The 27,921-nt window shown below is 37.1% G+C and overlaps 1 protein-coding gene and 1 long non-coding RNA gene across 5 annotated transcripts in view; one reads left to right on the plus strand and one right to left on the minus strand.

Moving 5' to 3' along the window:
- Positions 1-653, minus strand: part of LOC138158404 (uncharacterized) — a 6,249-nt gene extending 5,596 nt beyond the window's left edge. Inside the window, exon 1 of the long non-coding RNA XR_011167634.1 lies at positions 502-653. This is a non-coding gene — a long non-coding RNA (uncharacterized lncRNA). The remainder of the gene's footprint in view (positions 1-501) is intronic.
- A 64-nt stretch (positions 654-717) lies between these two features.
- The window catches only part of RAD18 (RAD18 E3 ubiquitin protein ligase), a 110,507-nt gene continuing 83,303 nt past the window's right edge, over positions 718-27,921 (plus strand). For all 4 annotated transcript variants that reach the window (XM_069084040.1, XM_069084037.1, XM_069084039.1 and 1 more), the window contains exons 1-6: positions 718-864; positions 4,266-4,347; positions 14,954-15,015; positions 16,760-16,830; positions 23,396-23,745; positions 25,606-25,705. In XM_069084040.1, coding sequence (XP_068940141.1) covers positions 814-864; positions 4,266-4,347; positions 14,954-15,015; positions 16,760-16,830; positions 23,396-23,745; positions 25,606-25,705 — 716 coding nt within the window. In that variant the 5' untranslated portion in view covers positions 718-813. The remainder of the gene's footprint in view (positions 865-4,265; positions 4,348-14,953; positions 15,016-16,759; positions 16,831-23,395; positions 23,746-25,605; positions 25,706-27,921) is intronic.

The following is a 27,921-nucleotide window of genomic DNA, read 5'->3' on the forward strand; positions in this document are numbered from 1 at the left end:
TTCTATGTAGGGGGGATGACTCCTGCATGATGCCATATGGAGTGCCTAGAGTGGGGAGCAGAGAGAAGGAGAGTTTCACTGCATTATCCAGGGGACTAATGCATAATGAGTCTGAAAATACAGCTAAGAGCCAGGTTGTGAAGGGCTTTTATTGGATTACGGAGGTAACAGAGCTCTGGACTTGGAATCAAGAAGACTGGAATTCAAATCTGTCTCAGACACTTATTAGTGTGAAGTTAGGCAAGTCACAATCTGTTTGCCTCAGTTCCCTTATCTATAAAATGGGATAATTATAGCATCTACCTCCGAGGGTTGTTGTGGGGATACAACGAAATCATAATTGTAAAGAGCTTTGCATACCTTAAAGCGCTATATAACTGCTAGCGATTACTATTATTAATGGCGTTCATTGAATATGATAGTGACATGCAGATTACCATTAAGGAATTATCATACCATCAATTATTAAAGATTATTAAAGGAAATCCCTTCCAGTTTTACCTCGATGATCTTAGGATCCTATTAGTCCTCCACCTTTCGGCCACAAGCGAGAAGGTACCCAACACACTTTGTCCCTCTCTCTATCCCTTTTCCCTAGGAAATCTCTGATTCTGAGAAGGGAATTGGCCACGATTTAGGCTGCACTCGCTGAGGACTACAGCTCCCAGCAACCCTTGCGCCAGGCAGGGCCCGGATGAATGACGAGGCCGCGGCGGTAGTGACGTAACGCGAGGGCGGGTAATTTCGACTGGCGGGAGAATAGCGGTTGCGGTTGTCTGTGACTGCCCCGGGTCTGAAGCCCCCGGGACCACGATGGCGCAGCCAGACGAGGACCGGTGGCCTTCACGTTTGGTCGAGATGAAAGTGAGTGCGGCCTGATCTCGCCCGCGAGGGGAGGCGGAGGCACCGGGGGTCTCGAGGGGGCGGTTTCTGAGGAGCCCCAGGCCAGGCCGCAGCCTCTTCTGGGAGCGGGAGGGCAGGGGTGGGGCGGGGCGAGCGCCGGGCTCGGCCTTGACCTCCCCCTTCCCCCCTGCCCAGCCCAAGGCTCCACCCTCTCCATGTATTTTATAGGGGTAGGGCCCCCTGTGTGCTGAGGGCTGAGCCTGTAGGGAAGACCTGGATTCAAATTCCGCTGCTGACACTTCCTAGCAGGGGGAGCAGCTTGGCCTACCCGATTATCCTCTGTCTGCCTTAGTGTCACCGTCTGTGAAACGGGGATAATGGTAGCACCGACCTCCTGGGGTTGTGGTGAGGACGGAGTGAGGTCCTGTTTGTGAAGCGCTTTGCCCTGCGAGCTCTGAGCAGTCTGCTGTGTGCGTGGCCCTGTCCTAGGTGCTGGAGAGGCTGGGGTTGGGGAGGCGCGTGGGGGGGGGCAAGGGGAGGGCTGGCACTGGGGGCCCAGGGCTGCAGACTTGGACGTGGCAGTGCCTCTGAGGTGTGGGGTGTGTGTGGCTCTAACTACCTTGGGAGCTGTTTCATACATTCTTGTTCCTTTGATCCCATTTAAATCATAAGCACGCACATAAACACATATCTAGAATTTATATGTATTGTATTAGTATAATATATTTATGTCTATGTGTATATGTGCATGCACAGTTTAAATACACTATATGTGGTTGTGTGGAGAAAATAAAATAATTATAAAGTGCTTTTGCGCAGTTTAAAGTGCTCTGTAAATACTAGTTACTATTATTAATGGAGAGCCATAAGAGTTTATTGAATATGATAGTGACATCCAGACTATTATTAAGTAATTAACACATATCAATTATTATTTTTATTTTCCTTTTTGGAGGGGAGAAGGCAGGGCAGTTGGGATTAAGTGACTTCCCCAAGGTCAAGGGCTAGTAAGTGTGTCCAGTGTCTGAGGCCTGATTTGAAGTCAGATTCTTCTGACTCCAGGGCCAATGTGTATTTACTCTTTATTCACTGTGCCACCTAGCTGGAAGCAGTATCTAGAAGGAAGCTAAAAAAGTGTGTGTGTGTGTGTGTGTGTGTGTGTGTGTGTGTGTGTGTGTGTGTGTAAGTAAGTGCTGTTGGGGAGCTGATGAAATCTACAGAGTAAGAAGACCACGAATGGATGGAATTTGCAGGATGAGGAGAGTGCTATGACTTGATATCGAAAAAATCCAGAGAATCAAGAGTGGGGCCCAAAAAGTAAATGTCCCAATTTCCTTATTTGTAAAAGGAAAATAATACCTATGTCCTATGTTAGTTTCTTTATAGATTGTAGTGAGAATTTGAGATGATATATGTAAAAGTACTTAGGAATGTATAACGTGCTATATAAATTATATAAATTTTGGAAGTATGAAATCACATTTCAAAATAATATTCAGTTAGTTAATCAATAAGCATTTAATAATCACATCAACAAGGTATTGCTGAGGTCTGAGGATTACAAAGAAAGGCAAAAACAAACTGTCTTAAAAGGTTACAATTCAGTTGAGGAAGCAGCATGTAAATAAATACATACAAGATTATATATAAATACATTTATATATATTTATAAATGGAATGTTATATAAAAGGAATATTACATAAAAGGAATGTTATTTTTCACAGATAAAACATTAGCAACTTGGATTTTAGTTTTTGTTTCTACTGATTTTAACATAACATGGTAGTATTCTAGGTAAGTCAACTTTGTATGCCTCAGTTTCCTCAATTGCAAAATGAGGATAATAACATCTACTTTACAGGGTTATTATGAGGATCAAATGAGATAATATTTGCAAAAGTGCTTAGCCCAGTTCCTGGCACAGAGTGGGTGCGATGGAAATACTCATTCCCTTCCCTTCTCTTTTCTCTTATAATTAGATTTTGAAACCTATAGTAGAACCTTGCCTTTTTGGATTCCTTGAATTTAGCAAGAATTATGTTTCCTGGACAACCCTTCCTTGCCTGGTTGGTACTCTGGCCAGTCTGTCTGACAGCCCTCCCTTTGGCTCTCACTGGCCCCAGTCTTTCCTAGGTCTGTCTGTGTAGCAGCACGCACCCCAAGCGTCCTCAGGGTTTGCTGCCAATACAGGTTCTTGGATCTGCTTTAATAAAGGAAAGCAACTCAAAATGGGTTAACAAGCTTACTTTAATCAGTCAGACCATATATCATTTACCTTGTTCAGGGGAAAAAGGTCAGCACCCTGAAGTTCAAAGTATACAGGCAGAATTATCAAGACAGAAACAGATCAAGTAGACAGCTTTCCAAACTGTCCAGCCATTACATCCATACCCAATCAACATCTGGGTTTCAACATCTGGGTTTTTCAAAGCCGGGGGGCTCAGGACAATGCTTCCCAGAATCCAGATAAAATCACAGAACACTTCTCAAAGTGAGCCCCCAAAACAAAGCCTCACATCAGGGCTTATATAGCCTTCTCCTGGCTCAGAGAATGTAACAACCTTATTGACCCACTGGCCAATCAAAAAGTATCTACTGAAACACAAGCCTCCCACCCCAGGCTTCAGGTGCACTTTAGCCTAGGGGCAGGGAAGATCTTGCAAATTTGCATTCCCATTACAGTCTGTTAGCCCTGTTTTTTAGTGTTGTGCAGTAGAAATAGTACTGGGTTTCTAGTCAACAGGCCTGAGCTCTTGTCCCATTGCTATAACAAGCATTAGCATATGAGGCAAATCACAATAAAAAATAAGGGACTTTATATAGTTTATTAGGGTTTGTAAAGTGTTTCACATCCATGGTCATATTTGATTCTTATAACAGGCCTGTGAAGTAGGTCCTATGGTTGGTTTTTGTCTCCATTTTTTAATGAGGAAATTGAGGCTTAGGTAGGTTCATTGACTTGCCCATGTGGTTAATAAATATCAGAAGTGGAATTCACACTCAGATCTCTGATTCCCAAAGCTCCTTGTTCTTTCTGCTATACTCTTCAACTCTCTATGACCTTCATATTCTCAATCATGAAATGAGGTTCTTGAACTAGATGATCTCTTGTGGTGTATTATTTTTATGATGAGCTTCTTTGATGGTTATTACAGTTCTGTCTGCGTTGTTAGAGCAGAGGAGCAGAAGAGCCATGCTCGTGCTGATGAGCTGGATGCCACAAGCAGTAGGGTGGAACACTGAAAAGATGAGAAGACAAAAAGGATTGTGATAGTCTTTCCTGGGGGATCAAGAAGGAATGTTTAGTATATGGTGGAAAGGTTTATTTTATGAAGATCTGTTGGTTAATACTAATTATCATGTTTGTTTCCTAACTAATTTTGAAACTTTGAAATATTTTTGATGTATTTTTATATTTCAGACAGTAGATGATTTGCTGAGATGTGGGATTTGCTTTGATTATTTCAACATTGCAATGATCATTCCTCAGTGTTCACATAACTGTAAGTATGGGAATGTTTTCTTATGAGTGTGTATGAGGTGTACTCTTCCCAACATCAAATGGCATTAAGCACTGACAGCTTGGGATATTGCGGTGAAATGCACATTTCTGGTATCTGGCTTCTATTAAATAGATTTTATAATGTTCCTGTTTTGTCTTTCTGCTCCTTCATCATTTCTTGATGTTTTTATTACTTTTATAGCATTGGAGATAATAAAGATTTTGGTCATACCACAAGGAAATTTGTTGTCAAACACTCATAGAACAGGGCTAACATTAAGCCCAACTTAAAAAAAATGGTATATAAAATTAGAAGAAAAAATTGACCAGCCGATTTAATGAATTCTTTGTTAGAATTACAGGGCTTGAAAATCTTTATAAAATTAAGACAAATTTGCATAAATTTTTTTTTTCAGTGAGAGCATTCCAGACATCAAATAACAATTTAAATTTCTTCTGCGCTTCATTTGATAGCTGATTCTGGAAGGAGTCATGTGTTGTAATGTATTTATCCTTTTGGTCATTCTCCCAGATTAATAAAATTTGAGAAATGCCAAGTGCTAAAAAATTCTTTATATAATAGCTTAAAGTATTGAGAATGAAGATGCTAGTCATTGTCCTAATTTTCAGGTGCTAATTATTCAGTTTTTTATCATCTAGACCTAGTCTTTTTCATCTTCTTCTTGTGTTAGTTGGGGAATATGGAAAATTTATACCAGAATTTGTATTGCGACTAAGTACAGCTTTGATGAAATGCTTGATGAGAGATAGTGTTTGAATCAATGACTATTATGAGATTTGGGAATTGTCTGTGGATTTCATTTACCATATCATTTTTCCTTCAATTACAGATAATTAAGAGTTGACTATATCTCTGTCTCTATATCTTTCACCAGTAGAGAAGATAACCTTGTTCATTTCTTTTTTTGTCATCCCCTTCCTCCCTGCTAGTCAACCCATATTATCTTAATTTTTAATCCAAGAGGGATAATGGAGGGGCCTTTAACTTCCATAATTGTTCAGATGTCCAAAAGTAATAGTTTATTTTATGAACCTTTTGTTTCTACTCTATGAAATTCTGAACCTTCAGTCGATCATTTTTTTAATGATAAGAGAATAAAACACTATTTATCACAGTTTCCCTCAAATCTCAAAATAGCTTTGGTCTTTAGTGTTATAATGACGTAAAATGCCTTCAGTGACTTGGGTTCAGTTGGTTTAGTTGTTTCACACAGCGGTCGTTGGGTATTCAGCTATCATTGCCCTGGATGAACTGAAATCAGTGACCTGAGGGCCTATCCATGTATTAACACTCTCAGAACTTTTTTGGAATGTTTCACTTTTCGATTTTCTTTTTTTGCTCCAGTTTATTTGCTTTGGATATGAGTAGCAAGTATTGCACTTACAATCCATTTATGATTGTCAAACATTTGCAAAGTGTAGATAAATTGACTCAGACTCATGCAATTAGTATTTATGCTATACTGATTTTCCACACATAAATCCCATGAAATAAAAAACTGTCTACTTATAATGCATTAATGGTCTTAAATGATAGTTTTCTTAGGAAGCTGCAGTTTCTCTCTCTGTGTAATTAAAAATCCTCAAAATATCTTCCTAGGTTGCCACTTTAAAATAACTGCTATATTATTAAATCAGGGCTAGGAGGCACCATTTTTCTTTTGAGAGCCCTTGACCCACAAGGGAAAAAAATATAAATGGAAGACTTCATAATTTAAGTGAATTAATTTTTTTAAGAATTGATATAGAGAAATGAATATGTTACCTTCAATGCCTTTTTAAATGGAAAGGTGAACTCTATTTAACAAATAGTAATAAATGTACTTTATCACTTAAAGGGGTGGAAGGGAGAAGGAGAACACTGAGAATGAAAACAAAGAAGGTGAGGAGAAAATCAGAGAATTGAGAAGCTCGGTATAATCTGAAGTGAGTGTGCAAATTGGAGATCCTTGTCACAACCATTTGTACTGTTTGAAGAAACAATTTAGGATTTAGACATTTACTAAAGAACTTTAGGGAATGTTGCTCCCTTTTTATATTCATAAAATCACAGAAAGTAAAAGCTGAAAGTGACTAATTATCTAATTATATCCTTCTCATTTTATAGATGAGGAAAATAAGTCTGAGAGAGATTGTGTTTGACTTCCTCATAAGTAATTCAGTGGGACCCAAACACAGGTTTTCTGATCACAGCTATTGTTCTTAACATCCTTATTGAGAGTTGAATTGCCTCTCAGTAATGCTTGAAAAATTACATTAAAATTAGCCTTTATTTAATAATTCTGGGACTTTTTACTTTGTGTAAACTTGACCCTTGTTGGGTGTTAGTGGGGAGAAAGCCAAAGTTGCAATTTAAAAACACTCTTTGGGAAAAAAGAATGAGTTAACCCACTGTTCCGGGTGATTTAGTTGCCTTATCAAATATGCAGGGACCCTACTTTTAATAGAACAGTTGCTGAATCCACCAGGGGATACTCTTCTCTCTTCACTGCATCTCAGTAGTTTATATTTGGCAGTAGTCTGATAAAGTTAAAATTAAGCCAAAGGCTTAATTTCTTCATAATTACATCAGGGGTTCTTAACTTTTTGTGTGTCCTGAGGCCCTTTGGTAGTCTTGTGATGCTTATGGACTCCGCAGAATAAAGTTTTTAAATGCTTAAAATAAAATATGTGAGATTACAAAGGAATGAAATTATAATGAAATAGTTTTCAAGATACTAAAAAAATGTTGCAGATCCCAGGTTAATGGCTCCCAAATTACAGGTTTCCTATTACTGTTTTAATGTAATATAGCATTGGATGTGCAGAAGAAAAAACATTATGAAGCCTTAATCTCTGTAAAGCACTGACTTGTTAATTTACCTTACATTAAATATACTTAGAGTAATAAAATAGCCAGGAAGATGCAGGAAATTCTGGATTTTCTCAGTAAAATTTTGCATTGTGTTCTCAGTAAAATTTCTGAGTAAAAAAAGTTTCTATGTAAAATTTTGCATTGTGTTCTCAGGTATTTTGGTGCTAGATATGGGATATAGTCATAGTGACTTAGAAGAAGAATGCCTTATGGAATTGGAATCAGGAGACCTGGACTTGAGTCCAGATGCTGATATTTATTAGTTGTATATTCTGACCGTGCAAATCACTTCATTTCTCCGAGCCTCAATTTTCAAGTGCATAGTATTTGGATAAAAGTACTTACACTAATTTATGTCACAGAGTTATTGTGAGGAAAATACTTTATTAATCAGAAAGTACAATCTAGGTCCTAATGATCATTCCTTTCAGGATTGGTGCTTATCTCAGGAAGCTACAATTTTGGAATAAAGCGAGCACTGGACTGGGAGTTGGAAGGCCTAGAGGCTAGTCTCATCTCTGCCATGAGCTGGCTGCGTGGGCCCTTGGGCAGATCTCTACCTTTTTTAGGCATCAGTGTCTTCATTTCTAATACAAGAGGGTTGAAATGGAATGATTTCTAAGGTTACTTCCAGATTTCAGATTCTGTTTTATGATCTGTGGCCTAGAGGTATTCTTAGGTTCCTATGGAAATGTCAGTTTTTCCAGACATTTTTTTTGTGTCATTTTTATTTACAAATATGTTCCTTCCTTGTTTCCTTAAAATGAAGAATAAGAAAGAGGGGGAAAAAGGTTCTGCAAGAATATGATACCTAAGTCTTGTTCCATGTCCCATGCCAGTGGTTCCCTGTCTTAGTGAAGAAGAGAGGGCAGTGCATGTTTTTAGCTTTTTTTCAGGGCCAGGGCACTCTATAACCTTTACCTATTTACTTATTCATTTCTATCACATTAATATTATTAAATATATATTATATTCTTTCCTTTTACATTGTTGGAGTTCAGTTGTATATTGTTTTGATTATTTCACTGTGCAGCAGTTCATTTGCATTACTCTTGCATGCTACCCTGAGTTCTTCATATTTAGTGTTTCTCACTGCACAGTAACATTTTAGTAGTCAGACCACAATTTTTGTAGACATTTCTCCAGTTGAGGGATCTAGTTTGTTTCCAGCTTTTTGCTACAATAAAAAGTGCTGCTATGAATATTTTGGTGTATTTGGGACCTTTCTGCCAGTGACATTCTTGAGTTATAATTTGCCTTGCTGTGAGCTCTCTTGCTCAAAAGATTTAGTCACTTTAAAAAGCCTAATTGCAAATTGCTTTCCACAATGACTGGACCAATTCACTGCTGTGCCAACTGTCTATTAGTGTACCTGTCTTTCCAAAATGCCTCCAACATTGACTATTTCCATCTTCTGTCATATTTGTCAGCTTTCGGGTTGTGAAGTGAAACCTCAGAGTTACTTTGATTTGCATTTCCATTGCACAACCCCAAATTCTATTTTTTACCCTAATCTGATATGACATTGAGCAGCTCATTTCACTTTTCTGTGCTTCAGTTTCCTTACCTTTTATATGTTTTTCATAGTTTGCAGTTCTTTGGAGAACTTTATGCCTAGGACAGAGTAAGCACTTAATAAATGATTGTTGATTGACTGACTGACCATTTTTTCTTTGGGAGTAACTCTTGGTCATATGTTTGTATTTTAAGTCCCTGTATGTATGTCTTGGACAGTGAACATATTTCAGAGATAATTGTTGAGAAAGGATTACCCCCTGTCCACCAAAATTAGAATTTCCCTTCTTGTCCTAGGTGCATTGATTTTGTTCATGCAAAATGTTTTTATGTTAGGGGCGGCCAGGTGGCTCAGTGAGTAAGAGCACCGGGATCCAGTGTTGGGATGACCTGGAGATCGAATCCTGGGCTCAGACACTCAGCACCACACCCAGAAATAACTGGCCGTGTAATCTTGAGCAAATTACTTAACCCCAATTGCTTAAAAAAAAAGTTTTTATGTTTCATGTAGTTAAAATGATATATTTTATTTTTTATGATTACCTTTATCACTAGTCAAGTCAGCAAGTATTTATGAAATGCCTACTATGTGCTAGGCAGTGCTCTAAATCCTGGGGATACAAATAGAGGTCAAAACAATTCCTACTTTCAGAAAGCTCACAATCTAATGTGAGAGACATCATGCAAACAACTCTGTACAAACAGGATATGACAAGATAACCTGGAGGTAACGTCAGATGAAAGGCTAGCATTGGGGGTGGAGCTGGAGGAGGAGGATTGGTAAAGACTTTCTGTAGAAAGTGGAAGTTTAGGGGTGGCTAGGTGGTGCTGTAAGTAGAGCACTGGCCATGGAGTCAGGAGGACCTGAGTTCAAATTCAGCCTCAGACACTTAACACTTACTAGCCATGTGACGTTGGGCAAGTCACTTAAACCCAATTGCCCTGCCCTCCCCCCTCCAAAAAGCAAAAAGAAAAAAAAAGTAGAGGTTTAGCAGAGATTCAAGGGAAACCAGGGACGCCAGTAGGCAGAGATGGGAGGAAGAACATTCTAGGAATGAGGGACAGCCAGTGAAAATGTCTGGGGTCTGTAAGTAGAGTGTCCTGTATAAGAAACAGGCAGGATGGCAGTATCATTGAGTCTTAGAGTAGTAAGGTATAGTAAGATAGAAGTAAGGTCCAGAAGACTGGAAAGGTAGGAAGGAGCCAGGTTATAAAGGTCTTTAAAAGACAAACAGGGTTTTATATTTGATCCTGGAAGTGATAGGGAACCATGAAGTTTATTGAATGTGGATGTAGTATGGTCAGTCCTGCAGTTTACAGAGATCAATTTGACAACTGAATGGAGGGTAGACTGTCATGGGGAAGAGACTTGAGGCAGGCAGACTCAGCAGCAGGCTATTGCAGTAGTCTGGGCATGAGGTGATGAGAACCTGCACCAGGATGGTGGTGACAGTGTTTTAGGAGAGGAAGGAACATATATTTTTTTGATTAAGAGCTCTCCCCTGTAGTTATAGCTGATCTAGTTTTCTTCTAATTTTTTTTTTATGCTGCGGCGTTTATTATTCAAGAGTCAGAAATTGTTGTTCAGTCGTTTCTGACTTTGTGAACCCATTTGGGGTTTTCTTTTTTTTTTTTATTTTTCCTCTTTTTAAATTTTTTTAGTTTACATCATTCATTTTCACAATATTTTGAGTTACAAATTTTCTCCCCATTTTCCCTACCCACTGCCCCAAAACAGCGATGTCACTGAATATTTCCATAGTGGATATATTGTGAAAGACTGACTATATTTTCCTCCATCCTATCCCACCCTCCACTTGTTCTATTCTCTGCTTTGATCCTGTCCCTTTTCAAAAGTGGGTGCTTCCAACTTCCCTCCCCCCAGCCTGCCCTCCCTTCCATTATCCCCCCTCTCTTCCCCTTCCCCTCTACTCTCCTGTAGGGTGAGATACGCTATTTAGTGTGTATGTCATTCCCTCCCTAAGCCAAATTTAATGAGAATAAGGTTGACTCATTCCCTTTTACCTTCCTGTTCTTCCCCTCCATTGTAACAATATTCCCTTGCCTTTTCAATATGAGATAATTTACCCCATTCTGTCCCTCTCCATCTCCTCTCATTATATTCCTCTCTCACCTCTTAATTTCCCCTTTTAAGTATCATCCCTTCCTATTCAATTGGTCCTGTGCCCTCTGTCTATGTATACCTGTGGACATATATACACACACTCACATATGTATTCATATGCCCATATACCCTCCTATATAGACATATATATGTATGTATGCGTGTATGTATATATATGTGTATATATACATACACATTTCTATTCCCTTCAATTATTCTCGTACTGAGAAAACTTTCATAAGTTACAATTATCATTTTTCCATGTAGGAATATAAGTAGTTCAACTTTGATAAGTTCCTTATGATTTCTTTTCCCTGTTTACCTTCTCATTCTTCTCTTGCTTCTTGTATCCAAATGTCAAATTTTCTATTGAACTCTGTTTTTTTTTTTTCATCAAGAATGCTTGAAAGCATTCTTTCATTCCTGAAATTTCATTCATTTCCCCTGAAACATGATACTCAACTTTGCTGGGTAGGTGATTCTTGGTTTTAGTCCCAGCTCCTTTGACCTCCGGAATATCATATTCCAAGCCCTTCAGTCCCTAAGTGTAGAAACTCCCAGGTCCTGAGTTATCCTGATTGTGCTTCCACAATATTGAAATTGTTTCTTCCTGACTGCTTGCAATATTTTCTCCTTGATCTGGGAACTCCGGAATCTGGCTATAATATTCCTATGAGTTTTCTTTTTGGGTTCTTTTTCAGGAGGTGATCAGTGGATTCTTTCAACCTCTATTTTGCCCTTGTTCTAAAACATCAGGGCAATTTTCCTTGAGAATTTCTTGAAGGATGATTTTTAGGTTCTTTTTTTTAATCATGGCTTTCCAGTAGTCCAATAATTTTTAAATTATCTCTCCTGGATCTATTTTCCAGGACAGTGTTTTTTCCAATGAGATATTTCACATTGCCTTCTATTTTTTCATTTGTTTGGATCTGTTTAATAGTATCTTGATTTCTCATAAAGTCATTAGCTTCCATTTGCTCCAATCTAATTCTGAAGGAATGATTCTCTTTGGTGAGCTTTTGAGATTCTTTTTTCTTCTGGCAAATTTGGCTTTTTAAGGCATTCTTCTCATTGACTTTTTGAGCCTCTTTTGCCATTTGAGTTAATCTATTTTTTAAGGTGTTATTTTCTTCAGTCAGGTTGTTGACTCCCATTTTATAATTTTCTTGCATCATTCTCATTTCTCTTGCCAATTTTTCCTCCACTTCTCTTATTTGGTTTTCAAAATCCTTCTTAAGCTCCTCTATGGCCTGTAACCAGCTCATATTTTTCTTGGAAGCTTTTGGTGCAGGAGTTCTGTCTTTGCTGTCTTCCTCTTGTTCCATGCTTTGATCCTTTTTGTCCCCCAAAGAGGAATGTAAAGTCGGATTGCTTACCTTGCTTTGCTTCCTTCGTTTGCTCATGTTGCCACTCAATTACTTGACTTTTGAGTCTTTTGCACTTCCGAATTCCCAGGTCCTAAAGTCCACACTGCACTCACCTCTCACTTTGTCCTTAGCATCTATGTGTTGATAATTCTGGAAACCACCACAGCTGCTGGTGATCTGAAGTCCTTCCAGCCGTGGGCTGGTCAGGCTGCCCTGAGGCTAAAACCTTGGGCTGGTGAGGGCCTGGGCTTGGCTCCCATTTGGGGTTTTCTTGATAGAGATATTGGAGTGGTTTGCCATTTCTTTCTCCGACTCATTTTACAGCTGAGGAAACTGAGGCAAACAGGGTTAAGTGACTTGTCTAGGGTCACACAGCTGGTAAGCATCTGAGGCCAGATTTGATCTTAGGTTTTCCTGACTTTAGACCTGGCACTTACCTTGCTACCCTAGAGTTAGGAATACTTGGGTTGAAATCTTGTTTCTGACATACACTGGCTGTGATTCTGGGCAAGTCACTTAAACACTCAGTACTAAGATTATGCATTGCAGAGAAGGTACTCACCTGTAATGATTGACCGAGTTATTTTATCCGAGAGTTCCTCAGACTAATGAAATTACAAATCTGTTTTCTGTCCTTATATCCATTTTGAATTTATTTTGATATATAGTTTAATTTCTTTCAAATTGCATTTTGGATTTCCCAGTAGTTATTATCTAATAGGGAGTTCTTCAAGAAATTGATCATGTTGAGTTTATTGAATACTGGGTTATCTAATTCTTTTTTTGAAGTCTGAACATTCCTAAAGTAGTTTCCTTGAATGTACTCAAGTCTGGGGGGAAGTTAATAATAATGATAATTATGACAACAACACCACAAGGATAGCATTTATATGCACTTTTTAAGATTTGCAAAGTATGTTATGAGTTTTATCTCATTTGATCCTCAGTGTAACACTGGGATGTAGGGACTATTAGCATATAGAGGAAGAGAGGAGAAGCTCTCCCCAATGTCTGATCATACACTTTCCATATTGCCAGCAACTGAAATCCTTCATTTTCTTCAAGGTCCAGCTGATGCTACTTTTCTGAAATTTTCCCAGTGTGCTGCAACGGAAGGAACCCTCACTTTAGTTTTAGAGTATCTAACTTCAATCCCCACTTTTCAACTCACTCTGTCACTTATTTTGGGTATTACCTAAGGCAAATCACTCAACCTCTGGGGCCACAGATTCTTCATCTGTAAATAGATCAGAGGTTCCTAGCTTTTTTTGTGTCATGGACTCCTTTGGGAGTCTGGTGAAGCTTCTGAACCCCTTATCAGAATAATATTTTTTAAAATTCATATTTGAGGAAAGTGTAGTTTCAGTTAGAGTTTAATGAAAATGAACATGAATTTTTTTCCGATTCAGGTTTACAGACCCTCTGAAATCTATCCATGGCATGACGCGGTTTGGGGGGGGAGTGCCTATGGACTCCAAATTAAGGACCCCTGGAGTACATGACCTCTAAAGGCCCTTCCATTCTAAAGTTATAAATCTATGAACTTATCTAGAAGTGGTTCCTTCCTCCCTGAGTTTGTCATTCTTTTCTGTTTAATCTTACCTATACACTTATAGCCTAACATTATTTTTATACAAATGCTATCCTTCTTCTGTTAATTCCTTGGTTCAGATGTTGTCGTCATTTAATTTTTACATCACTAGTCTGGCACAATGCCCAGTGTATATAGTAGGGGCTTAATAATTGTTAGAATTTAATTGAATTGAGAAACCAATCTGATATTAGACAATTGATCATTTACAATGCTGTTTCCTGTATAATGTTTGTTTCTTACTCTACCTTGGGTAATCCTTTGTCTAATTGTAGATCCTTGGGACCTTCTTGTTGCTATTGTGGATGCCAGAATTGTTCCTTGTTAGTGAACTTTGTAGTTATCAAAGCAAAACCAGACATGGTTTCTCCATGTTGTGTTTTAAAATTCTGATTTATTAAAGACAAACTTATTAATATTGTCAAGAAATTGTTAGGAAGATTATTGACCCCTGTGGGCTCCCCGTCCAACCAAGAAGCCCTACTGAGGGCATTCTAAGCAATTATATGTGTGACTCCACGTATTAAATTAAAGTCACACAAATTACTTAGCAAAGGGAAAGGTAAAACAATTCCAAGATACATTTGTAATTTTAAATTTGAACAAATCAGTAACTTTGAGTATCAAGGCCCCTAAGATAAAATTAAGGTATTGCAACTCACAGAGATACAAACAAATGTAAGTTACTTAAAGTTATTATCTTGATACATTCTAAAGTTATTATCTTGATACATTCTGGAATCTTCTAGTATTATCATGTTGACAATTAATGTTCTACTACTGTTAAGGGCTATAAATTTGTGACTGTAATATTTGGTTTCTTCATCGTCAGAGCTATCTTTTTCAGTTGCTGCTATGACCACATAACAACTTTGTATTTATATTCTTACTCTTTATTTTTATTCTGTAAATGCCCATGTCCTTCTTGTCTCCCCCATTAAAATTTAAGCTCCTTCTGAGTTGAGATTGTTTAATTTATTATATTTGTATCCCTAACACCTAGCATAATGGCTGGCACATAGAAAGTAGGTCATAGGTGCTTGTTGATGGATTGAAGTTTTGTTATAAGTCAGATTTGCATTATAAATACAGGCTAATGGACTGATTATTCATCATTTTGATTTTTTTTTTCAGACTGTTCTCTTTGTATAAGAAAATTTTTGTCCTACAAAACACAGTGTCCAACCTGTTGTATGGTGAGTTTTATGTGAAAACTTTTCTTAACATTTTTGATCATAAGTGTTGACCATTCAAAACTATGAAGAGCCCCACAGGGGCTGTGTGCTTGCTGATTGAAGCTACACTGAAGACATAATAGTGGAGTGGTGTGAAAAGTGTCTCTAGAAACTTCTGGGAGTGTCTGGCTTTGTTTAATTTGTATGATACTTTTATGTTAATGTTTTTTTTTATCAATTAAGCCTGAATTGGGAAATAAAAACTTTAAGATCAGGAGAGCTTATACTCCCTATAATGTCATATTTTTTGACTCCTTTTCTTGGATTGTTGAATTCTGGTGGAAAATGTGATCATGCATTTCATCATAGTCTCACTGTCTTTGCAATGGTGCCAGGGGCTCATGGCATAGAAAACCCAGGAGTACATAGCATGTGTCCAGAAGAATTAACCTGATTCATCTAGCACCTCTCTTTCTCAAGACACATACTTCTCAGAAAGAACTCTGGGACATAGCTTTGTTAGTTCTACAACATTGGGAGTAAGAGAAATGGTTGTAGAGAGAAGGCGTGAATCAAGAAAGGGAGGAAAAAAAAGGTTGAAAGGAAAGACCAAGTAGTGTAGTGAAAAGAGGGCTATTTGTAAAAGTTTGGATTTCTTGTTTCTTTTCCAAAAAATGAGTCAATCCCATTTGACTTCAAGGTGAACCCTTTAACTTCTCTGAGCCTCAATAAAATGGGGTTATCATGAAGGTCATCTGGAAAGTGCTTTTTAAAACTTTAAAGTGCTATATAAATAGTGAGATTATTTTTCTCAGGTTTTGCAACTTCCTCACAGTTCTTCATCTTTGAAAGAAAGATGATAGTACTTAATTTACTTCTTCAGATTATTATGAGACTAGAATCATTTCATGTATGAAAGAGTACTGCATTTTTTTCTTAGTGCTCTATAAATCAAGTGTATTATGGGAACCAGTGTGGTATAGTAGACAAGGCCTGGATTTGGAGTCAGAGGACCTGAATCTGAACCTCAGCTCTCTCACTTACTCTGTGAACTTGTGGAAGGTCAGACTAGATGATCTCGAAGATTCCTTTCAACTCCAGATCTTGTTATCTTTTTTTCCTCTCAAAAAAGTGCCTCTCTACCACCACCAATCTTCCCAGGTGGACTCGAATCCTAGTTTTCACTGACTTATTTTATTTGTGGATATCATATTGTCATATAATGATATGTCATCCTGTTCATAACTAGCTTATTGCAAATTCCATTAAACTAGTCTTAAACAACAACAAAAAATAGACTCATAGGAGATTCTTCTTAAAACTGCTACATTAATCTTTTCATGAGCTCATTGCTCAAAAGATGGTATCTGTTAGTAGCTACTCCTCTCAGTCAACATGTTTGTTACTTCTCTATGGAAGCATATCTAAGTCCCTTAAATTGGAGGATTTGAAGAAATTTTGCCCATAATAGGATTTGTCTGTAGACATTACAAATCAGTAGTGTTTTTACCAAAAGTCTTGGAGGCCTTTTCTCAGATCTCTAGTTAGATACTGATTCACTGTTTTGAAAGGAATATAATGGTATAGGTTACATAAAATTTATTTTTGAAACCTTCCTGGAAATTTTAATGGGATGAGGTAGTGAGGGGGTAGTGGAGAAGGATGAGATATAGCAGAAAGTGTCATGCATTTTGTAAAAACAAGATTCTGATAGGTTAATTATTGTCTATTTGAACATTTTCCATCTGTTGTTTTTCTTTTCTAGACAGTCACAGAGCCTGACCTGAAAAATAACCGGATATTGGATGAACTGGTAAAAAGTTTTAGTTCGGCACGGTATGACCTAATTTTATTGTTTAACTCCCATCTTCCTTTTCTTGCTCATAATAATTTACATTGGAATATATCCTCCATATGCACACTTTTTGTTTAGGATATCTGGGATTGTATGTATATTTAAATGTTTCAGAAACTTCCTTGTTTTGAAAAATAATTCTTACTAAAGTACTAATACTGAAAACGTAAGACACACTGGCTTTTAGCCTAGTTTATGACTCTCTTAATGATTTTATTGCCTTGCTACTTACATGATCCTTTGGAATATGTTGATGGAATAAGCTAATAAGTACTTTATTCACTACTTGTATAGATTTTTGCATAATTTTTTTTTCCATCTAAAGTTCTCATTTAGCCTCTCCTGAAGTGGCCAATTAGTTGTTTTTTTCTCATATTACAATCATTTGGTAATATCACATGGTACTTGTTCTTGGTATATTATTCCCTTCAGATATTTAATATTTTACAGTAGATGGTTCAGAGTTTGTATGATTCTGGCACCGTGCATAAATCTCTGGGCCTGCAATCAGGAAGACTTGAGTTCAAATCTGGCCTTAGAAACTAATGAGCTATGTGACACTGGGCAAGTCACTTAACCTTTTTTTGCCTCAGTTTCTTCAACTGTAAAATAGATATAATGTCTAATAAGCAGGGATAATATTAATAATAATAAGCACCTATTTTACAGGGTTGTTGTGAGGATCCAATGAGATAATATTTGTAAGTGCTTAACATAATGTCTTGTACATTGTAGGTGCTTAAATAAGTGTTTGTTTCTTTCCTTTTTTCTAATGATTCTTCCATTATCACTATAAAAGAAATTGCCACAGAACTGCGGACCATTTTATATTTTTCATTTTTGTGGATCATCATAGCCGAAGAATTCATCATTGAGTGGCTAGATTCCTTACTGGCCATAAACCTCTCCATTGTTAGTGAGACTGGCCCTCAGAGTAGACTCAGTTTGTTGGTGAGATCACTCAGAGTCTTTTCTAGCTAGTCCTAGAGGGGCTTGAGAGGTATTGGGAAAGGATTCTTTTTGGAGGTGAGATTTTTTAGCTCAAACTTGAAGCCTGGAAAGCCAGGAGGTGGAGATGAGGAGGGAGAGAATTCCAGCCTTCAGGGATAGCCAGAGAAAGGTTGGAGTGTTTTGTGTGAGAAATATTGAGAAATCATTTTCTTTTTTTTTTTCCTCTTTTAAAAATATAATTCTTTTTAGTTTTCAACATTCACTTCCATAAGATTTTTGAGTTTTAAATTTTCTTACCTTCCTTCTCTTTCCTCCTCCCCACGATGGTGTGCAATCTGATATAGGCTCTACTTATACTATGTGTATATGTGTGTGTGTGTCTGTACACATCAATCACATTTTCACATTAGTCATGATGTAAAGAAGAATTTGAACTACTGGGAGGAACCACAAGAAAGAAGAAATAAAGCAAAACAACAAAAGAAAAGGAGAACAAATAGTATGCTTCCATCTGCATTCAGACACCAGAGTTCTTTCCCTGGATATGGACAGCATTTTCCATTGCAAGTCTTTTGGAATTGTGTTAGATCCTTGCATTGCTAAGAAGAGCTAAGTCTATCAAAGTTGGTCATTACACAATGGGACTGTTACTGTGTACGGTGTTCTCCTGGTTCCATTAATTTCACTCAGCATCAATTCATATAAGTCTTTCCAGGTTGTTCTGAAGTCCATCTGCTCATCATTTCTTGTAGTACATTTGAAATAGTACTATTCCATTACATTCATATATCACAACTTGTTCAGCCATTCCCCAAGTTAATGGACTTCCTCTCAATTTCTGATTCTTTGCCACCATGAAAAGAGCTGTTATAAATATTTTTGTACATGTGGGTCCTTTTCCTGTTTTTGTGATTTCTTTGTGATACAGACCTAGAAGTGGTATTGCTGGGTCAAAAGGTGTGCACAATTTTATAGCCTTTGGGTGTAGTTCCATATTGCTTTCCAGAATGGTTGGATCAGGTCACAACTCCACTAACAATGCATTAGTGTTCCAATTTTCCTACATCTTCTTCAACATTTATCATTCTCCTGTTTTGTGATGTTAGTCAATCTGTTAGGTGTGATGTGGTACCTTGGAGTTGTTTCGATTTGCATTTCTCTAATCAATAGTGATTTAGAGCATTTTTTCCATATGATTAGAGATAGTTTTAATTTCTTCCACTGAAAACTGTCTGTCAATATCCTTTGACCATTTATAATTTGGGGAATGACTTGTATTCTTATAAATTCACCTTAGTTCTCTCTATATTTTAGAAACAAGGCCTTTATGAGAGACACTGGCTGTAAGAATTGTTTCCTGGCTTTCTGCTTCCCTTCTGTTTGTATTGACTTTGTGCAAAACCTTTTCAATTTAATGTAATCAAAATTATCCATTTTGCATTTCATAATGTTCTCTATCTCTTGTTTGATCATAAATTCTTCCCTTCTCCATAGATCTGACAGGTAAACTATTCCTTGCTCTCCTAATTTGCTTATAGTATCAGTCTTTATATCTAAATCATGTACCCATTTTGACTTTATATTGGTATAGGGTGTAAGATGTTGATCTATGTTTAGTTTCTGCCATCCATCTTATTTCCCCCCTCTTTATACTTTTCTTTCTTCTTTCTCCCTTTCCCTCCTCACTAGAGTTTTGCTATCGACCACTGCCTTCCTTAGTCTTCCCTCCCTTCTACCCCCTCCCTTTTCTTTCCCCTTTCCTCTCCTACTTTCTGTAGGGTAAATTAGATTTCTATACCTAACTGATTGTGTTATTCCCTCTTTGAACCAAATCTGATGAGAGTAAGTTCAAACAATGCTCTTCTCTCTCCCTTCTTTCCCTCTACAGTAAGGGATTTTTGTGCCTTTTCATGTGATATTTTACCCCTGTCTGCCTCCTCCTTTCCTCTTCTCCCAGTACAATCCCTTTTCACCACTTAATTAGATTTTTTATCATCACATCAAAGTCAACTTATACCCAAGCCCTCTGTCTATGAATACCCCTTTTAAATGTGATAATAACAATACAGTTCTCAAGAGTCACAAGTGTCATCTTCTCTTGTAGGAATGCAAACAGTTTGCCCTTATTAATAACATGTTTTTTCTTTCCTATTTACTTTTTTATACCTCTTTTGAGTCTTGTATTTTAAGATTAAATTTTCTGTTGAACTCTAGTCTTTTCATCAGGAAGGTTTGGAAGTCCCCCATTTCATTGAATGTCCATCTCCTCCCTTGAAAGATTATGCTTAGTTTCTCTGGGTAGTTGATCCTTGGTTGTAATCCAAGCTCCTTTGCCTTATGGAATATCATATTCCTAGCCCTCTGATCTTTTAATGTAGAAGCTGCAAGGTCCCGCGTAATCCTGACTGTGGTTCCATGATATTTAAATCATATCTTTCTGGCTGCTTGCAGTATTTTTTCTTTGACCTGGTAATTTTGGAATTTGGCTACAATATTCCTTCGCATTTTCAATTTGGGATCTCTTTAAGGAGGTGATTGGTGGATTCTTTTGATGACTGTTTTACCCTTTGGTTCTAGGACTTCAGGGCAGTTTTCCTTGATGATTCCTGAAAGAAGCTGTCCAGGCTCTTTTTTTCATCATGGTTTTCAGGTAGACAAACAATTTTTAAATTGTCTCTCTTGGATCTATATTCCAGGTCAGTTGTTTTACCAATGAGATATTTTACATTTTCTTCTATTTTTTTCATTCTTTTTTTTTTTCTATTTGACTGATTCTTGGTATCTCATAGAGTCATTAGCTTCCACATGCCCAATTCTAATTTTTAACGAATTGTTTTCTCCTTTTAGATTATGTACCTCTTTTTCCATTTGGCCCATTTTACTTTTTAAGGAGTTCTTCTCTTCAGTGAGTTTTTGTGCTTACTTTTCCATTTGACCAATTCCACTTTTAAAGGAATTGTTTTCATCAGTGTACTAAGGACTTGTTTTATATAGTCAATTTTTGTCCTTTTCCAAGCTATTGACCTTCTCTTGCATACCTCTCATTTCTTTTCCCAGTTTTTCTCCTACCTCTCATATTTGACTTTTAAAATCTTTCTTGAGCTCTTGCTAGGAGGGATTTTGGGCTTGAGACCAGTTCATATTTCCCTTTGAGGTTTCCAATTTTGGTATCTTAATATCGTTGTCCTCTTCTGAATTTGTGCTTTGAAGATCCCTGTCCCCATAATAAAAATCTATGGTCATTGTCCGTTTGTGCTTTTTGCTTATGGTGTTTGCCTATTTCCTGACTTTTAAAGTTGACCTTTCTTGCTGGAGCACAGGGGGCACTGTCCTGGGTCACTTTCTCCTCTCCCTCTACACTTTTGAATACATAGGAGTTGATGAGAGCACCAAGTGAAAGTGTAGAGAGAGAAGAGAAAGTGGCCCAGGACAGAACCTTGGGGACCCCCCCTGTTTGTAGATGTGACCTGGATGAAGATCCAGCAAAGTAGAATGAGAAGGAGCAGTCAGACAGGTAAAGGAGAGCAGTGACATGGAAGTGGGGTGGGGAGCGGGGGATGGAGAATGAATTTGAAGCTGAGAGTTCAGAAGCACTGAGATGGGGATGGTATGACCTGTGGGAGTTTTTATTCATTGAGGAATAAGTTCAAGGTGGTTATCACCATTTCTGGGGATTTGGCTTTCAGGGTGGAGTCTTTTCAAGACCTTTGACAGCTCAGGTGAGGGTTTACAGTGGAAAGTGCTGGAGGAGCAGTGTTTCTTCTCTTTGCCTGGGCAGGATGGAATGGTGTTTCTTAGTTTACTCCCATCATCTGGCATTGTTCCTCTTCACATCCTGTTGAGAGCAGAGGCTATTTTTTTTTTTTTACGTTTCTTTGAATCCCTAGCACTTAGCACAGTGCCTGGCACATAGTAGATGCTTAAGTGCTTGTCTACTTGACTTTATTAAAGTTCCTTTCAGCTCAAAGTCTGTGATCATAAGCTACTACCACACTAGTGGTATCTAATAAGAGCTAGCATTTATATATTCTTATATAATTTATATATTCTTATATTTATATATTCTTATTTTATATATTCTTTTATTTTTTTATATATTCTTTTATTATTCATTTATATATTCTTATATTTCTTATATATAAGTTCTGCAGTGTTTTACAAACATTATCCTAATTTATCCTTAGGACATCTCTGGGAGGGAGGTAATACTCCATTTTCCAAATGAGGCAAGTGAGACAGATTGAAGTCTTGGCCAGGGTAACACAGCTAGTAAATGTCCTAAGCTGGATTTGACGCTAGGTTTAACACTCTTATCCATTGTACCATCTTGCTGCCTAACGAGAGGACGACAGAAAACCACGAATCAAAGAAAGACAAGGACAACAGAAAACCACGAATCAAAGAAAGACAAGGACAACAGAAAACCACGAATCAATCAACCAGCAAACATTTATTAAGGACTTTTTATCTGTCAGGAGCTGTTCTAAGCAATGGGGATATGAAGAAAAATGTGAAATATTTTCCTGCCAACAAGGTCCTTAAATTTTAATGGGGGAGATAACATGCCTATATAGGTACATAAGAAATACCTACAAAGCAGATATAAATACTTCAAATATTATCCAGAAATTTAAAATCTCTTCCTCATAGACTTGAAAACAAGAATCTATCATGCATCTTTGTGTCTTTTATAGTGGCCAATATAAGGCCTTAGTAGAAAAGTAATAGATGTTTGTTAAATTAAACAATTTTTTACCTGCTTTACTAACTAGTAGTAACAGCTGGCTTGAATTATCTTCTTTTATTTCCCTCACTTCAAAGTGAAGAGCTATGACACAGCACAGAAACAAGCATCCAAAAAAAGTTTTTTAATCTACTGATAAATATCTTACTAATTAGCAGCAAAATGCTCAAAAGATAGGCAGCTGCTAAGCTCTTGGATAATTAATGGTTGAGTGTAATCTTTTGTTTTTTTTTTTTTTTTGCCTTTTGGAGGGCAATTAGGGTTAAGCAACTTGCCCAAGGTTACATGGCTAGTTTCTTTGTGTGGGTGTTAAGTGTCTGAGGCCGGAACGGAACTTGGGTCCTTCTGACTCCGGGCCGGTACTCTACTTGCTGCGCCACCTAGCCGCCCTGGTTGAGTGTAATCTTGTTGGAAATTGTGGTATACGGTTTCTTGAGCTGTTTTTTACTCGATGGCTGTCTTCCTTTGTTTGGTACTACAAAAAAGCACTGTTATAAATACTTTGATGTATATGGGACCCAATGGGGTATGTACCTAAGGTAAGAGCTTTGGTTCATAGATATTTTATTCACTTTCTTGGAATAATTGCAAATTGCTTTCCAGAATGATTAGAATATTTCATTCCTTTACCAACAGTGCATGACTATGCCTGTTTTTTCTATAGCTGTTCCAACATTAGTTCTGACTCTTTTTGTCACAGAAGGTATATTTTTGTTTTGTTGTCATTATAAAACTTAAGATTATAAAACAGAAAACAGTGGGTAGTGGAGGGAGGGGCAGATAAATAATCTAGACCATTTAATACATTCATTGTTTGATGTCCTAATTAAGTTTGTTTCTTGTCCCCCAAGGAATCAAATATTGCAGTTCACCCTAGATTCACCACCAATATCTCCTCTGCCTTCCTGCACAAAGAATAATTCTGGCAAAATCCAAGTTTCTAAAGTACACATGCGTTCTTCTTTAAGACAAGAAAACAGAATGATGGATTCTTACTTGGTAAAAGAAATTCATTCTTCTATAAAAACACCAGAAAAGCCAAAGAGAGTCAAAGAAGGTAAAATCAGTCCTACAGGAAAAAAGCATTGCAGTTCTACAGAGATAAATGGGGCATCAAGTGAAGCAAGGGAGGCTCAAAGGTCTGTCTCTGTTAATGGCCCTGAGAAACCCTCTACATCTGCTTTTAAGGAAGTTACTAAAGGTAGGAGACTGTTTTCTTGTATTTCTCCTTTATAAAGAAACTCACTAAGTTTAAGCTGTGCAAGTTCTTGCTCTAGACTTAGGTCTGAGCAATATACCTGTGTTCTTGCTCCAGTTAGATTTCTAGTAGACTGCTACTAGACTCAGCTACTATCAGCCAGCTGGAAAGTTCTACCGTTTGGGAGCGACAGATCTGCTGGCTTTCTTTTGGTCTGCCCTGGAATTCTTGCCCTGGTTATTCTACTGCAGGCTTTAGACTGGGCTTGAAGTAATAACTGAGAGCCTCCCTTGCTTTTGGGGTCAGAGCCACATTGCTGTTGGCTTCTGAATGAGCTCTATGCTTATTTACAGTACATAGCCTAGGATTTGTGGTCTTTTTGTTTGTTTTAAAAATTAATTTTTTATTTTTTCCCCAATTACATGTAAGAACAATTTTTAACATTCTTTTAAAAAATTTTGAGTTTAAAAATTTAAGTTTCAAATTCCACTCCCCCCCCCCCAAAGAGAAGGCAAGCAATTTAATATAGATTATACATGTATGGTCATACAAAACATTTCCATGTTAGTCATGTTGTAGAAGAAAACACAGGCAAAAAAAACCCCAAGAAAAACAAAGTAAAAAAAAAGTATGCTTCAGTCTGCATTGAGATTCCATCAGTTCTTTCTTTGGAGATGGAGATCGTTTTTTATCATAAATCCTTTGGAATTGTCTTGGATCATTGTATTGCTGAGAATAATTAAGTCATTCACAGTTGATCATAGTACAATATTGCTGTTACTATGTATAATGTTCTGGTTTTGCTCATTTCACTTTTTATCAGTTCATAAGTCTTTCCAGGTTTTTCTGAGAGCAACCTGTTAGTCTTCTCACATCTCTCATAGCACAGTAGTATTATACCACAATCATATACCACAACTTGTTCAGCCATTCCGCAATTGATAGATGTCCCCTTGATTTCAAATTGTTTGTGACCTCTTTAATAACCTACCCCTAGGCTTGGTCTGCCCTGGATATATGATCCAGAACAGGGTAGTTACTGATAAAGCTACCACTTGGCTCTTGTTTTTGTACCTTACACAAAGGCAAGCTCTTCTCTGCTGAATAGGGTGCCTCTTCTTGCTCTGGTACTGAGCCTCTCTAGCAATAGAATGCTCAGTGTTGCTGGTTCCCAGACCTCTCTGTCTATCTCCCTTGTCTGACTTGAGCTGGAAAAATTACTCTGTTTTTGTTTTTTTTTATTTCCCTATCAGGATTTGGTCTGGTGTGTTTTTTTTGTTTGTGTAGAGGAGTTATGGGGTGGAGCTTGGTTGCACTTCTCCCTGATGCTCGGCCATCTTAGTTCCACCTCAGATTGCCTGTAGTCTGATATATGTTTATAACTGAATTAGGGATGGAAGACTTGGATAATAATAGGGTTCAATAATAGTGTTGTCTAGTCTAACAGAAGTTTCTGAGAATTAGTTTGTTAATATTTAATTTACTTCCAGTGTATGTTAATTTTTAATGGAGTCTTCATAAGATAGTTGTGCATATCTTAGATAAAGGTGGTTTACCCAGTGGATTTAACTAATAGGTGAAAGCTCCCAGCTAATTCTCAGTCTTTTATGTCATGCTTTGTATTCTTAACTTACAATCCTCCAGATTTCCTGACATCTTTTCTCCCCTTGTTCTCCTTATATTCCAATTACTTTCTACTTTGTTTTTCTAAGAGTGTTTAACGACATACCTTAAAGTACCCTTTATAAATACTGCTATTATTGCTATTGTTGTTATGACTTTTTATTTATCTTTTTCTGCATTGGAAATTGGTAAATTGATTTTTTCTGTCTCTACAAATAACATACATATTTTTAAATGCAGTGGAATGTCCTGTTTGCAGTGTGAGCATCCCTGAGTCCTACATAAATAAGCACTTAGATGGCTGCTTGTCACGGGAGGACAAGAAGGAAAGCCTTAGAAGGTGAGTAACTTAAACATAACTTATGGATAGATTAAACTTTTTGGCTCCCTTGTTTTATATATTGATTAAATTGAATTCAACCTTCATATTGCCCTGTCAATAGTGTCCCTTTTTCTTTATTTCTCATTTTTTCTTAACTCTAAATCTGCTGTTAGAATACTTAACAGGATTTGGCCTAACTAGAAAATCTATTGTTTTGGAAATAGATTATTCCTTACTGAGATTTTTTTCTTCATTAGTTTCAAAATTGCAGTTAAGTTCCAACTTTCCTAGATGTCTCCTAATAGCGATATTGTTTCTATCATCTAATGAGAGCTTCAGAATTTTTTAATGTGCTGATTTTTAGCAAGATCTTTAAATCTTTTTGTCTTGTAAGGCATTAGATGAATGGGTGTCTTAGGCAACAATTTTATTTGTTTTTCATTTCTACCTTTTAACCCAATAGTAGGAAATGCAAGTATACTTACTTAGTTTCACCATGTCTGTGATCGCCAGATGTTGTTTTGTATTATATTTGTCCTCATTGAGGATGTTCCAGATTAAGCATGGTATTCCTTAGCAGTCATTTGGCTACTGTTGATATACCTGTTGGTAAGTGAAGGTTAAAGTTACCATCATTTTCTTTTTTTAAAACCAACTTGCTATCTAAATCTTTAATACCTTGATCAGAATTTTTAGGTGTTCAGGGCTTTAGGTACTATCATTAGTAAGGATTTTTATAGAACAACAGGTTTGGGAAGATCGAATGAGATAATGTGTATAAAACATTTAGTAAACCTAAATAAAACCTTATATAAATGTCAATTATTTATTTATTCTGTGAGAAAGATAGGCCTATTTTAAGAGTTCTTAAAATTAGACTTAGGAATCTCACATATTAAATCCAAAAATTAAGCCATGTACTTATACTTTTATTTGTTATATGATTATTTTGGAGATGTAATTTTAGTCTCAAATGTGGTTTTTCTTCAATGGTTTGTTAGACTGTTTTGATTCGTTGGTTTAATAGTCTTTAAATTGTCTCTATTTCATCTAAGTAACAACCAAGTACAGTGGACAGAGAGCCAACCATATATATTTTGTATTTGTTTTGCCTGCATTAGAATGTGAGCTACTTGAGGACAGAGATGTTGTTTGTCTTTCTTTGTATCCCCAGTGCTTAGCACAGTGCCTGGCATATAAGTACTTAATAAATGCTTGTTGACTGAGTGACTGACTTCGGAGACAGGAAGACCTTGGTTTAAGTCTTACCTCCAATATAAATTGGTTATGTGACCCTGGTCTAATTACCTAACCACTCAGTGCCTCAGATAATTCTGTAAGATAGGGGTTCTTAGGCTTTTTTTGTGTTATGAACCCCAATGGCAGTATGGTGAAACTTATGGGACCCTTCTCAGAATAATTTAAAAAAAATTTTTTTATTGAGATATTTTGTATTGTCACCAGAATTTCTCCCTTCCTAAATCCTTCCCCTCCCCAAGAGTCATCTCATACAACAAATAATTTTCTTTAGAGAAAAAAAAAGAGCAAGAGAAAAAGAATCAGCAAAAGTGATAAATGCATAGAAGAAAATCTGAAAAGATATGCAATGTGCCATGTCCATGGACCTCCCATCTCTGAAAAAGAGTGTGGTGGCAGTGTCTTCACTATTTTTTTTTTAGAGCTATGCTTGCTTCTTGTAATTTTGCAACAGTCATTTTTGATTATTTGATGGTTCTTTCCATTTATATTGTCACTGTGCATATTATTTTCTTGGTTCCACCTACTTCACTCTACATCAGATCATGTAAATCTTTTCACCTTCTCTATATTCATCATATTTGTCATTTCTTATCGCATAATCAATCACTAAGCATTTATTGAGTCTTTGTGTTCTAGGCACTACATTCACATATCATAATTTACTTAGCCATTCCCCAGTTGTTGTGTCTACTTTGTTTCTAATTCTTTGCTACCACAAAAATTGTTAATATAAATATTATGGAATATGTGAGGACTTTCTTCCTCATCAGTGACCTCCTTGGAGGGTAAAGTAGAATCTCTGGATCAAAGGTCAGTCAGTATGCATTTAATAAGCACGTGCTATATGCCAGGCACTGTGCTAAGGGCTGTACATGCAAAGAAAGGTGAAAGACATTCTCTGTTCTCAAGGAGCTCTCAGTCTAATGTGGGAGTATAAATGGCAGATACTAGGTACTTGAGAGTAATCTCGATTA

Source organism: Petaurus breviceps, unplaced genomic scaffold (genome assembly GCF_028583685.1).
Source record: "Petaurus breviceps papuanus isolate PSGF00001 unplaced genomic scaffold, PetGlider_PUasm1.0 174, whole genome shotgun sequence".
Classification (NCBI taxonomy): Eukaryota; Metazoa; Chordata; class Mammalia; order Diprotodontia; family Petauridae; genus Petaurus; species Petaurus breviceps.